This window comes from Scyliorhinus canicula, chromosome 6 (assembly GCF_902713615.1).
Source record: "Scyliorhinus canicula chromosome 6, sScyCan1.1, whole genome shotgun sequence".
NCBI classification, from domain to species: domain Eukaryota; kingdom Metazoa; phylum Chordata; class Chondrichthyes; order Carcharhiniformes; family Scyliorhinidae; genus Scyliorhinus; species Scyliorhinus canicula.
Window position 1 is genome coordinate 223,231,374 of NC_052151.1, and position 12,462 is coordinate 223,243,835.

At 57.0% G+C, this 12,462-nt stretch overlaps 1 protein-coding gene across 1 annotated transcript in view; it reads right to left on the minus strand.

Annotated features, from left to right (window-relative positions):
- The window catches only part of LOC119968051, a 14,372-nt gene extending 2,609 nt beyond the window's left edge, over nucleotides 1-11,763 (minus strand). The window contains exon 1 of the mRNA XM_038801150.1: nucleotides 11,705-11,763. Within this exon, the coding sequence (XP_038657078.1) occupies nucleotides 11,705-11,763 (59 nt within the window). The remainder of the gene's footprint in view (nucleotides 1-11,704) is intronic.
- Nucleotides 11,764-12,462: the final 699 nt, after the last annotated feature.

Sequence of the window (12,462 nt, forward strand, 5' to 3'; positions counted from 1 at the left end):
TAACCCTCTCTCCATCTCTCTAACCCTCTCTCTCTCTCACACACAGTCCTGTATCTGGGGAAGTCTCTCTAACCCCTCTCTCTCTCTCTCTAACCCTCTCATCTCTCTCTCTCTCTCTCTCACACACTCCTGTATCTGAGGAAGTCTCTCTAACCCTCTCTTTCTCTCTCTCTAACCCTCTCTCTCTCTCTCTCTCACCCACACACTCCTGTATCTGAGGAAGTCTCTCTAACCCTCTCTCTCTCTCTAACACTCTCTCTCTCTCTCTCTCACACACACAGTCCTGTATCTGGGGAAGTCTCTCTAACCCTCTCTCTCTCTCTCTCTAACCCACTCTCTCTCTCTCTCTCTCACACACACTCCTGTATCTGAGGAAGTCTCTCTAACCCTCTCTTTCTCTCTCTCTCTCTCTAACCCCCCCCCCCCCTCTCTCTCTCTCTCACACACTCCTGTGTCTGGGGTCTCCCTATCATGATGTGCAGACATGCAGATAATGATATACAGACAGGCAGCTAATGAACACAGAGAACAGGACATGACCAATCAGCAGGCAGGACACTCAGGGGTGGTATCTCACTATAAAAGGCACGAGGCCCTCACACTTCCCCTCTTTCCACTGATGAACATCTACAGAGTGAGCCAGGGTGTATGTACAGTCACACCTCCAGCACGTGGCTAAGAGCTAGTCTGGTTCAGTCAGACAGAGTAACCACACTGAGGTTAGCAGAGAGTCGAAGTCACAGAGAACTGTGCTAACTGTGCTACTGGTTCAATAAATCAGATTGAACTAACAGAACATAGAACAGTACAGCACAGATCTGGAGTATCTTTTGGCTAAAGCTGCATCCAGTTGCAGCCTGTGTTATCCCAGAGTACAGAACACAACATGGTACCAGGAGACTGCTTAATCTAGATGGTTTACCTCAGTCCGATCCGTGACGACCAGCGAATGTATCCCGGCACCATGGAGAATAATTGTTTCCTCACCAGCTCAGGGCCTCCGGCAATCTCAGTGCCAACTGGCGGATACTCAAGCAAAGGTTTCTGCTGTACATTAAAGTTTCAGGCCTTGTGGGTGGGTCTGATGCAAGGAAGATCGTGCTTCTCCTCTCAACAGCCGGTGATCAAGCCATCAAACTCTTCAACTCTTCACTTCACCGAAGGCCAGGACAAGACAAAGTTTCAGACCATCCTGGACAAGTTTGACAGTCACTGTGAAGTGGACACCAATGAAATCTTCGAGCGTTACATATTCAAACAGCGTCTACAAGGTAAAGATTAATCTTTCAACTCCTTCTTAACTAACCTCCGCCTGCTGTAGCTGTCCTGCTACTTTGGTGATACTGCTGACTCCATGATCAGGGACCAAATTGTGTTTGGAGTTCACTCTGATCCTCTGAGAGAGCAGCTACTGAAGATCAAGCAGATGACCCTGCCAGTCACGATTGAAACATGCACAGTGCATGAGCACGCCAAAAATCGCTCTGACCAGTACATAGCGGCTGAAAATGAGAAACGTCCCTCCCACGAGGCAGAGAGTGTGCAGGCCATCTCCCAGATGCAGCGCCTCAGCATTGATGAAAGCAGACATTTTGACAGCTTTTCCCTGGGCCCCACGCATGCGCGATGCGAACGGGATAACGAAGCGGCCGACACCCGCACTGCGCATGCGCGATGCGAACGGGATAACGAAGTGGCCGACACCCGCACTGCGCATGCGCGACGATGCGCGGAGCGTCAGGCCGCCGATGTCATGACGTGCTCGAACTGCGGCAACGGCCAGTTAGCGAAACCCTGCAAGAGGCAGGCGATGTTTAAACTGCAGGAAGCCTGGACACTATGCAGCCTTGTGCAGGTCTGCACCACCAGTCAGGGGCCAGCGCTCCCAATTCCAGTCAGGGGCCAGCGATCCCAATTCCAGTCAGGGGCCAGCGTTCCCAATTCCAGTCAGGGGCCAGCGCTCCCAATTCCAGTCAGGGGCCAGCGTTCCCAATTCCAGTCAGGGGCCAGCGCTCCCAATTCCAGTCAGGGGCCAGCGATCCCAATTCCAGTCAGGGGCCAGTGCTCCCAATTCCAGTCAGGGGCCAGCGCTCCCAATTCCAGTCAGGGGCCAGCGCTCCCAATTCCAGTAAGGGGCCAGCGCTCCCAATTCCAGTCAGGGGCCAGCGCTCCCAATTCCAGTCAGGGGCCAGCGCTCCCAATTCCAGTCAGGGGCCAGCGCTCCCAATTCCAGTCAGGGGCCAGCGCTCCCAATTCCAGTCAGGGGCCAGCGCTCCCAATTCCAGTCAGGGGCCAGCGCTCCCAATTCCAGTCAGGGGCCAGCGCTCCCAATTCCAGTCAGGGGCCAGCGCTCCCAATTCCAGTCAGGGGCCAGAGCTCCCAATTCCAGTCAGGGGCCAGAGCTCCCAATTCCAGTCAGGGGCCAGCGCTCCCAATTCCAGTCAGGGGCCAGCGCTCCCAATTCCAGTTAGGGGCCAGTCAGGGGCCAGCGCTCCCAATTCCAGTCAGGGGCCAGCGCTCCCAATTCCAGTCAGGGGCAAGCGCTCCCAATTCCAGTCAGGGGCCACCGCTCCCAATTCCAGTCAGGGGCCAGCGCTCCCAATTCCAGTCAGGGGCCAGAGCTCCCAATTCCAGTCAGGGGCCAGCGCTCCCAATTCCAGTCAGGGGCCAGCGCTCCCAATTCCAGTCAGGGGCCAGTCAGGGGCCAGCGCTCCCAATTCCAGACAGGGGCCAGCGCTCCCAATTCCAGTCAGGGGCCAGTCAGGGGCCAGCGCTCCCAATTCCAGTCAGGGGCCAGCGATCCCAATTCCAGTCAGGGGCCGGCGCTCCCAATTCCAGTCAGGGGCCAGTCAGGGGCCGGCGCTCCCAATTCCAGTCAGGGGCCAGCGCTCCCAATTCCAGTCAGGGTCCAGCGATCCCAATTCCAGTCAGGGGCCAGCGCTCCCAATTCCAGTCAGGGGCCAGCGCTCCCAATTCCAGTCAGGGGCCAGCGCTCCCAATTCCAGTCAGGGGCCAGCGCTCCCAATTCCAGTCAGGGGCCAGCGCTCCCAATTCCAGTCAGGGGCCAGCGCTCCCAATTCCAGTCAGGGGCCAGCGCTCCCAATTCCAGTCAGGGGCCAGCGATCCCAATTCCAGTCAGGGGCCAGCGCTCCCAATTCCATTCAGGGCCCAGCGCTCCCAATTCCAGTCAGGGGCCAGCGCTCCCAATTCCAGTCAGGGGCCAGCGCTCCCAATTCCAGTCAGGGGCCGGTGCTCCCAATTCCAGTCAGGGGCCAGCGCTCCCAATTCCAGTCAGGGGCCAGCGCTCCCAATTCCAGTCAGGGGCCAGCGCTCCCAATTCCAGTCAGGGGCCAGTCAGGGGCCGGCGCTCCCAATTCCAGTCAGAGGCCAGAGCTCCCAATTCCAGTCAGGGGCCAGTCAGGGGCCAGCGCTCCCAATTCCAGTCAGGGGCCAGTCAGGGGCCGGCGCTCCCAATTCCAGTCAGGGGCCAGTCAGGGGCCGGCGCTCCCAATTCCAGTCAGGGGCCAGCGCTCCCAATTCCAGTCAGGGGCCAGAGCTCCCAATTCAAGACAGGGGCCAGCGCTCCCAATTCCAGTCAGGGGCCAGCGCTCCCAATTCCAGTCAGAGGCCAGTCAGGGGCCAGTCAGGGGCCAGTCAGGGGCCAGCGTTCCCAATTCCAGTCAGGGGCCAGCGCTCCCAATTCCAGTCAGGGGCCAGCGATCCCAATTCCAGTCAGGGGCCAGTCAGGGTCCAGCGATCCCAATTCCAGTCAGGGGCCAGCGCTCCCAATTCCAGTCAGGGGCCAGCGCTCCCAATTCCAGTCAGGGGCCAGCGCTCCCAATTCCAGTCAGGGCCAGTCAGGGGCCAGCGCTCCCAATTCCAGTCAGGGGCCAGTCAGGGGCCAGCGCTCCCAATTCCAGTCAGGGGCCAGCGATCCCAATTCCAGTCAGGGGCCAGTCAGGGTCCAGCGATCCCAATTCCAGTCAGGGGCCAGCGCTCCCAATTCCAGTCAGGGGCCAGCGCTCCCAATTCCAGTCAGGGGCCAGCGCTCCCAATTCCAGTCAGGGGCCAGCGCTCCCAATTCCAGTCAGGGGCCAGCGCTCCCAATTCCAGTCAGGGGCCAGCGCTCCAATTCCAGTCAGGGGCCAGCGATCCCAATTCCAGTCAGGGGCCAGTCAGGGTCCAGCGATCCCAATTCCAGTCAGGGGCCAGCGCTCCCAATTCCAGTCAGGGGCCAGCGCTCCCAATTCCAGTCAGGGGCCAGCGCTCCCAATTCCAGTCAGGGGCCAGCGCTCCCAATTCCAGTCAGGGGCCAGCGCTCCCAATTCCAGTCAGGGGCCAGCGATCCCAATTCCAGTCAGGGGCCCGTCAGGGGCCAGCGCTCCCAATTCCAGTCAGGGGCCAGTCAGGGGCCAGCGCTCCCAATTCCAGTCAGGGGCCAGTCAGGGGCCAGCGCTCCCAATTCCAGTCAGGGGCCAGCGATCCCAATTCCAGTCAGGGGCCAGTCAGGGTCCAGCGATCCCAATTCCAGTCAGGGGCCAGCGCTCCCAATTCCAGTCAGGGGCCGGCGCTCCCAATTCCAGTCAGGGGCCAGCGCTCCCAATTCCAGTCAGGGGCCAGCGCTCCCAATTCCAGTCAGGGGCCAGCGCTCCCAATTCCAGTCAGGGGCCAGCGCTCCCAATTCCAGTCAGGGGCCAGCGCTCCCAATTCCAGTCAGGGGCCAGCGCTCCCAATTCCAGTCAGGGGCCAGCGCTCCCAATTCCAGTCAGGGGCCAGCGCTCCCAATTCCAGTCAGGGGCCAGCGATCCCCAATTCCAGTCAGGGGCCAGTCAGGGTCCAGCGATCCAATTCCAGTCAGGGGCCAGCGCTCCCAATTCCAGTCAGGGGCCAGCGATCCCAATTCCAGTCAGGGGCCAGCGCTCCCAATTCCAGTCAGGGGCCAGCGCTCCCAATTCCAGTCAGGGGCCAGCGCTCCCAATTCCAGTCAGGGGCCAGCGCTCCCAATTCCAGTCAGGGGCCAGCACTCCCAATTCCAGTCAGGGGCCAGCGATCCCAATTCCAGTCAGGGGCCCGTCAGGGGCCGGTGCTCCCAATTCCAGTCAGGGGCCAGTCAGGGGCCAGCGCTCCCAATTCCAGTCAGGGGCCAGCGCTCCCAATTCCAGTCAGGGGCCAGTCAGGGGCCGGCGCTCCCAATTCCAGTCAGAGGCCAGCGCTCCCAATTCCAGTCAGGGGCCAGAGCTCCCAATTCCAGTCAGGGGCCAGTCAGGGGCCGGCGCTCCCAATTCCAGTCAGGGGCCAGTCAGGGGCCGGCGCTCCCAATTCCAGTCAGGGCCCAGCGCTCCCAATTCCAGTCAGGGGCCAGTCTGGGGCCGGCGCTCCCAATTCCAGTCAGGGGCCAGCGCTCCCAATTCCAGTCAGGGGCCAGCGCTCCCAATTCCAGTCAGGGGCCAGTCAGGGGCCAGCGCTCCCAATTCCAGTCAGGGGCCAGCGCTCCCAATTCCAGTCAGGGGCCAGCGCTCCCAATTCCAGTCAGGGGCCAGCGCTCCCAATTCCAGTCAGGGGCCAGCGTTCCCAATTCCAGTCAGGGGCCAGCGCTCCCAATTCCAGTCAGGGGCCAGCGCTCCCAATTCCAGTCAGGGGCCAGCGCTCCCAATTCCAGTCAGGGGCCAGCGCTCCCAATTCCAGTCAGGGGCCAGCGCTCCCAATTCCAGTCAGGGGCCAGCGCTCCCAATTCCAGTCAGGGGCCAGCGATCCCAATTCCAGTCAGGGGCCAGCGCTCCCAATTCCAGTCAGGGGCCAGCGCTCCCAATTCCAGTCAGGGGCCAGCGCTCCCAATTCCAGTCAGGGGCCAGTCAGGGGCCAGCGCTCCCAATTCCAGTCAGGGGCCAGTCAGGGGCCAGCGCTCCCAATTCCAGTCAGGGGCCAGTCAGGGGCCAGCGCTCCCAATTCCAGTCAGGGGCCAGTGCTCCCAATTCCGACGACGGTGCGTTCAGAGTCTGCAACAACGATGACAGGATTCTGATCCTGGCAGCATAACGGATCCAGAGGCAGACTGCCTGGACTCCGCCTACTGTGTGGGCACCATTACTAAATGTGAATATGCCACATCCAACTCATCACAACTTCAATCCATCCTCGCTGTGGATTCTGCGGACGAATGGCGGCGGAGATGCAGGTCAATCACTGCTCCATTCAGTTTAAGCTGGACACAGGGGCTTCTGCCAACCTCCTCTCACAGGCAGATCTCAAACGCATCAAGAAGCCCCCAAGGTCCTTCCAGCAGCCTGCAGGCTCCTGGACTATAACGGAAATGCCATCACAGCACTGGGATCCTGCCATCTACTCGTCTCCAACCCGAGCACCCATGCACGACTAAGGTTTGAAATTGCCAAGCCAGACAGGGCATCCCTACCTGGCGGGCATGCCTGCAAGCAGCTGAACCTCATTCAAAGGGTTTACACAACGACATCCTCCAAGGTGGACCTTCAGGCTGGTATTAACGACATCCTCGCTCAGTATCCGGATGTGTTGGACGGGATGGGCACGCTGCCGTATCGATACAAGATTCTGCTCCGACCTGATGCCAAGTCCTCGCACCACACCGGGTCCCGGCTCTGCTGAGGGAGAGCCTGAAGGCACAGCTCAAGGTTCTTCAGCAACAGGGCATCATTTCCATGGTAACCGAGCCGACTGACTGGGTCAGCTCGATGGTATGTGTTAGAAAGCCGTCGGGAGACCTGCGCATCTGCACTGATCCCAAGGATCTCAATAAGAATATCGTGCGGGAACATTACCCCATCCCGAAGCGGGAGCAACTCACCAGTCAGATGGCACACGCACGCTTCTTCACCAAATTGGATGTGTCACATGGATTTTGGCGAATCCAGCTGGATGAGTCCAGCAGAAGGTTCTCCACCTTCAACACACCGTTTGGCAGGTACTGCCGTTTGGCATTGTCTCGGCATCGGAGATCTTCCATCTCATCATGGAGCAGATGGTGGAGGGCATTGAAGGGGTTCGTGTGTACGTGGATGACATCACCATATGGCCCACGATCCCTGAAGAGCATGTTTCCCGTCTCCAGCAGGTATTCCGCCGTGTCCATGCCAACGGCCTGAAGCTGAACAGGGCCAGATGTTGCTTTGACATGTCGACACTCAAGTTCTGAGGTGATCAGATCTCTCAGCATGGCGTGCACCCCGACACAGACAAGGTCAAGGCCATCAAAGCCATGAAGGTCCCTGAAGATAAGAAGGCTGTGCTGCGCGTCCTGGGCATGGTCAATTTTCTGGGCAAGTTCATCCCAAACCTGGCCTCACACACCACGGCCCTACGGAACCTAGTGAAAAAGTCCACTGCCTTCGAGTGGAAGGCAGCCCATCAGACAGAGTGGTTGGAGCTGAAAGCCAAGCTCACCACTGCACCCATCTTGGCATTTTGCAACCCAGACAGGGAGACGAAGATCTCGCCAGATATGAGCCAGGATGGCATCGGTACGGTGCTGCTTCAACGCGATGACCCTTCATCCTGGGCACTGGTAGCCTGTGCATCGAGGGCCATGACACCCACCGAAATAAGGTATGTGCAAATATAGAAGGAATACCTGGGTCTTCTCACTGGCATTCTCACGTTTCACGCCAATGTCTACGGCCGACATTCACTGTCGAGACGGATCATCGACCTCTGGTCCACATTATCCACAAGGACCTGAGCGACATGATGCCTCGGTTGCAGCGCATCCTCCTCAAACTCAGAAGGTATGACTTTGACTTAGTGTACACGCCTGGCAAGGAGCTCATCATCGCCGATACATTGTCCCGCTCCATCATCGCTGATACATTGTCCCACTCCATCATCGCTGATACATTGTCCCACTCCATCATCGCTGATACATTGTCCCACTCCATCATCGCTGATACATTGTCCCGCTCCATCATCGCTGATGCATTGTCCCACTCCATCATCGCTGATACATTGTCCCGCTCCATCATCGCTGATACATTGTCCCGCTCCATCATCGCTGATACATTGTCCCGCTCCATCATCGCTGATACATTGTCCTGCTCCATCATCGCTGATACATTGTCCCGCTCCATCATCACTGATACATTGTCCCGCTCCATCATCGCTGATACATTGTCCCACTCCATCATCACTGATACATTGTCCCGCTCCATCATCGCTGATACATTGTCCCCCTCCATCATCGCTGATACATTGTCCCGCTCCATCATCGCCGATACATTGTCCCGCTCCATCATCACTGATACATTGTCCCACTCCATCATCACTGATACATTGTCCCGCTCCATCATCGCTGATACATTGCCCTGCTCCATCATCGCTGATACATTGTCCCGCTCCATCATCGCTGATACATTGTCCCACTCCATCATCGCTGATACATTGTCCCGCTCCATCATCACTGATACATTGTCCCACTCCATCATCACTGATACATTGTCCCGCTCCATCATCGCCGATACATTGTCCCGCTCCATCATCGCTGATACATTGTCCCGCTCCATCATCGCTGATACATTGTCCCGCTCCATCATCGCTGATACATTGCCCCACTCCATCACCATCATCGCTGATACATTGTCCCGCTCCATCATCGCTGATACATTGTCCCCCTCCCCCACATTGCCTAGTGAACCGCTGGAAATCATCCGGCAGATTGAATCACAGGTGCAGCCGTGTGCTAGCACCATCCCGGAGACAGATCAGAAGGTAGTTCTCATCCGTGATGAGACAGCCAAAGACCTCCTCTTGCAGCATGTCATCCACAACCTCACCAATGGCTGGCAGAAAGGGCAGTGCCCACAATTTTACAATGTAAACGACGACCTGTCAGTGATTGATGGTATCCTCCTCCAGCTGGACCGGGTTGTCATTCCGCACAGTCTCCAGAGCTTGGTGCTGCGCCAAATCCATGAGGGACACAGACGCAGAGCCAGGCAAGCTGTCTACTGGCCCGGGATCAGCCAGGACATCGCGAACATGGTCCTCAACTGTGCGACCTGTCAACACTTCCAGCCAGCGCAGAGCAAGGAGATGCTCCAGCAGCATGAAATCGAGACCTCCCCGTGGGCCAAGGTTGGCATCAACCTCTTTCGTGCGAATGGCTGTGACTACGTGTTGATTATTGACTATTTCTCCAATTACCCTGAAGTGGTGAAGCTCTCAGACCTCACATCTCAGACCGTCATCAAGGCCTGTAAGGAGACGTTCTCCAGGCATGGTATCCCACTCACTGTCATGAGTGACAATGGCCCGTGCTTCAGCAGCCATGAATGGTCTCTGTTTGCCCAGTCATATCAGTTCAAACACGTCACTTCCAGCCCACGCTATCCGCAGTCCAACGGGAAGGTTGAGAAAGGGGGGAACATAGTGAAGCAGCTCATCTGCAAGGCCGTGGATTCTGCTTCTGATATCTACCTCGTGCTGCCTGTGTACAGGGCGACCCCACTGTCCACTGGCATGTCGCCAGATCAATTCCTGATGAACAGGGACCTGCGGACGAAGCTTCCAGCCATACACTTACCCAACCTGGATCACCTCCTGGTGCTGCAGAAGGTGCAGCAGCTCAGAGACCGTCAAAAGCAGGGCTATGATGCTCATGCCACTGATTTGCCCGTGTTATCCCCGGCAGACACTGTCAGGATCAAGATACCGGATGGTGGCTGGTCTGCTCCAGCTGTCGTTGTTCGACAGGCTGCGCCCCGCTCGTATGTTGTACGTCTGGCTGATGGTTCTGTTGTGCGACGAATCAGACGGGCACTGCGAAAGTTTCCCGCTCGCAACCGCTTTCTTCTCCTTTTCCGTCCGTTATTGTGCCACCTCCTGATACCTCGAACTACGAGGCCACCAGTCAGGCTTCCATCCCGCCTGTCAAGGCCCCGTCGTCCCCACCACCACCTCTCCGCCGGTCGACCAGGATCAGGCAAAAGCCCCAGAGACTGGACTTATCAACATTTGTTTTGTTTGCTCTGTTGTTTTCTCACATTTGACAGCTGTCCTCACATGTAAATACGTTTAGGCTAGGCTACCTTTCTGTCTTTCTCTCTCAGGCACCACTCTGCCAGATGTGCTGCCTTCCAACCGCTTGTAAATATGTTAATATTTGCCACCAGATGCAAGTACGTTCACATGTGCCAACAATAAAGGGGAGATGTCATGATATACAGACATGCAGATAAATGATATACAGACAAGCAGCTAATGGACACAGAGAACAGGACATAACCAATCAGCAGGCAGGACACCTAGGGGTGGTACCTGACTATAAAAGGCACGAGGCACTCACACTCCGCCTCTTTCCGCTGATGAACAGCTACAGAGTGAGTCAGGGTGTATGTACAGTATCACACCTACAGCACGTGGCTAAGAGCTAGTCTGGTTCAGTCAGACAGAGTAACCACACTTAGATTAGCAGAGAGTCAAACTCACAGAGAACTGTGCTAACTGTGCTACTGGTTCAGTAAATCAGATTGAACTAACTTCAAGGCCTGGAGTATCTTTTGGTTAAAGCTGCATCCAGTTGCAGCCTGTGTTATCCCAGAGTACATAACACAACACCCCCTATCTCTCTTTCCCCCTATCTCTTTCTGTCTGTCCCTCTCTCTCTCCCCTTTTCTCTCTCTTTCTGTCTCTCTCTCTCCCGTTTTCTCTCTCTGTCTCTCTCTGTCTCTCTCTCTCTCTCTCTCTGTCTTGCTCTGTCTCGCTGTCTCTCTCTCTGTCCCTCTTTCTCTGTGTCTCTCTGTCTCTCTCTCTCCCACTATCTCTCTCTCTCTGTCCCTCTCTGTCTCGCTGTCTCTTTCTCTGTCCCTCTTTCTCTGTCTCTCTCTGTCTCTCTCTCCCACTATCTCTCTCTCTCTGTCCCTCTCTGTCTCGCTGTCTCTCTCTCTGTCCCTCTTTCTCTGTCTCTCTCTGTCTCTCTCTCTCCCACTATCTCTCTCTCGCTCAGTCTCTCTCCCCTGTCTGTCTCTCTCTCTCTCCGCCTATATCTGCCCCTCTCTCTCTCCCTCTCTGTCTCTCTCTCTCTCCTATCCCTCTCTCTCTGTCTGTCTCTCTATATATATATATATATATCTCCCTCTCCCTCCCTCCCTCTCCCTGTCCCTTCCTCCCTCTCTGATATACCATCATTTCAGACACGAGCTGTAGTGAGTCCAAAACTTTGGCTTTAATGAGCTAGATGTTAATCCTGCAGTCGACTTAAACAGAATGGCCGACTGCCAGGTGCGATGGTACTTATACCCCTCCCCGTGGGAGGAGCCACCAGCCTCTCGTCAGCCAATTGGCAGAGAGGCACATGACCAGCCAGAGCCAATGGGCAGCGAGTCCTCTGCCCCAATAGTAGCCCATCTCTTAAGGTGCTGCAAGGTCTGCTAGCCATACCACCACACTCTCTCTCTCTCCCTTCCTCCCTCTCTCTCCCTCCCTCTCTCTCTCCCTCCCTCCCTCACTCTATCCCTTCCTCCCTCTCTCTCTCCCTCCCTCCCTCTCTCTCTCCCTTCCTCCCTCTGTCTTTCCCTCCCCCCTCTCTCCCTTCCTCCCTCTCTCTCTCCCTTCCTCCCTCTCTCTCACCCTTCCTCCCTCTCTCTCCCTCCCTCTCTCCCTCCCTCCCTCACTCTCTCTCTCCCTCCCTCCCTCACTCTCTCCCTTCCCCCCCTCTGTCTCTCTCACTCGGCTACCTGACCATCTCAGATTGCTCCTGCTGAAGACGCCGGCTACCAGGTCGCTGAGGCTCCTCCGCATCTTGACGCTGTCCCAGCACCTGGTCACTGGGAGCTGGACACCGAGCTGGACACCGAGCTGGACACCAGTCTAGACACCCAGCTGGACACCAGTCTAGACACCGAGCTGGACACCGAGATGGACACCAGTCTAGACACCAGTCTAGACACTGAGATGGACACCGAGCTGGACACTGAGCTGGACACCGAGATGGACACCAGTCTAGACACTGAGCTGGACACCAAGCTGGACACCGAGCTGGACACCAGTCTAGACACCAGTCTAGACACCAGTCTAGACACCGAGATGGACACCGAGCTGGACACTGAGCTGGACACTGAGCTGGACACTGAGCTGGACACCGAGCTGGACACCGAGCTGGATACCAGACCCTCAGACAACCCTGGGGAGGGGGAGGTCCACAACCAGGGCTCAGCCAATCGTACACCTCAGGTCCAACTGCTACAGGTCTCGGCCAATCCTGTTACTGCTCCTGTCACAGGCCACACACCCTCCCCTCACTGCACCAATGGTGAGGGAGCCTTTCTTGTCCCCCTGGAAACCATTGTCACAGAGAGGGAGGGGAGGGGCCCGGTGGGGTAGGGGAGGGGACAGGTGAGAGGGAACAGGTGGGGGAGGGGAGGGGACGGGTGAGTTATCACTGTTTACTGTTTACAGGTCACTGTTTAAAAAAGGAGGTAGGCAGAAAGCAGGAAATTA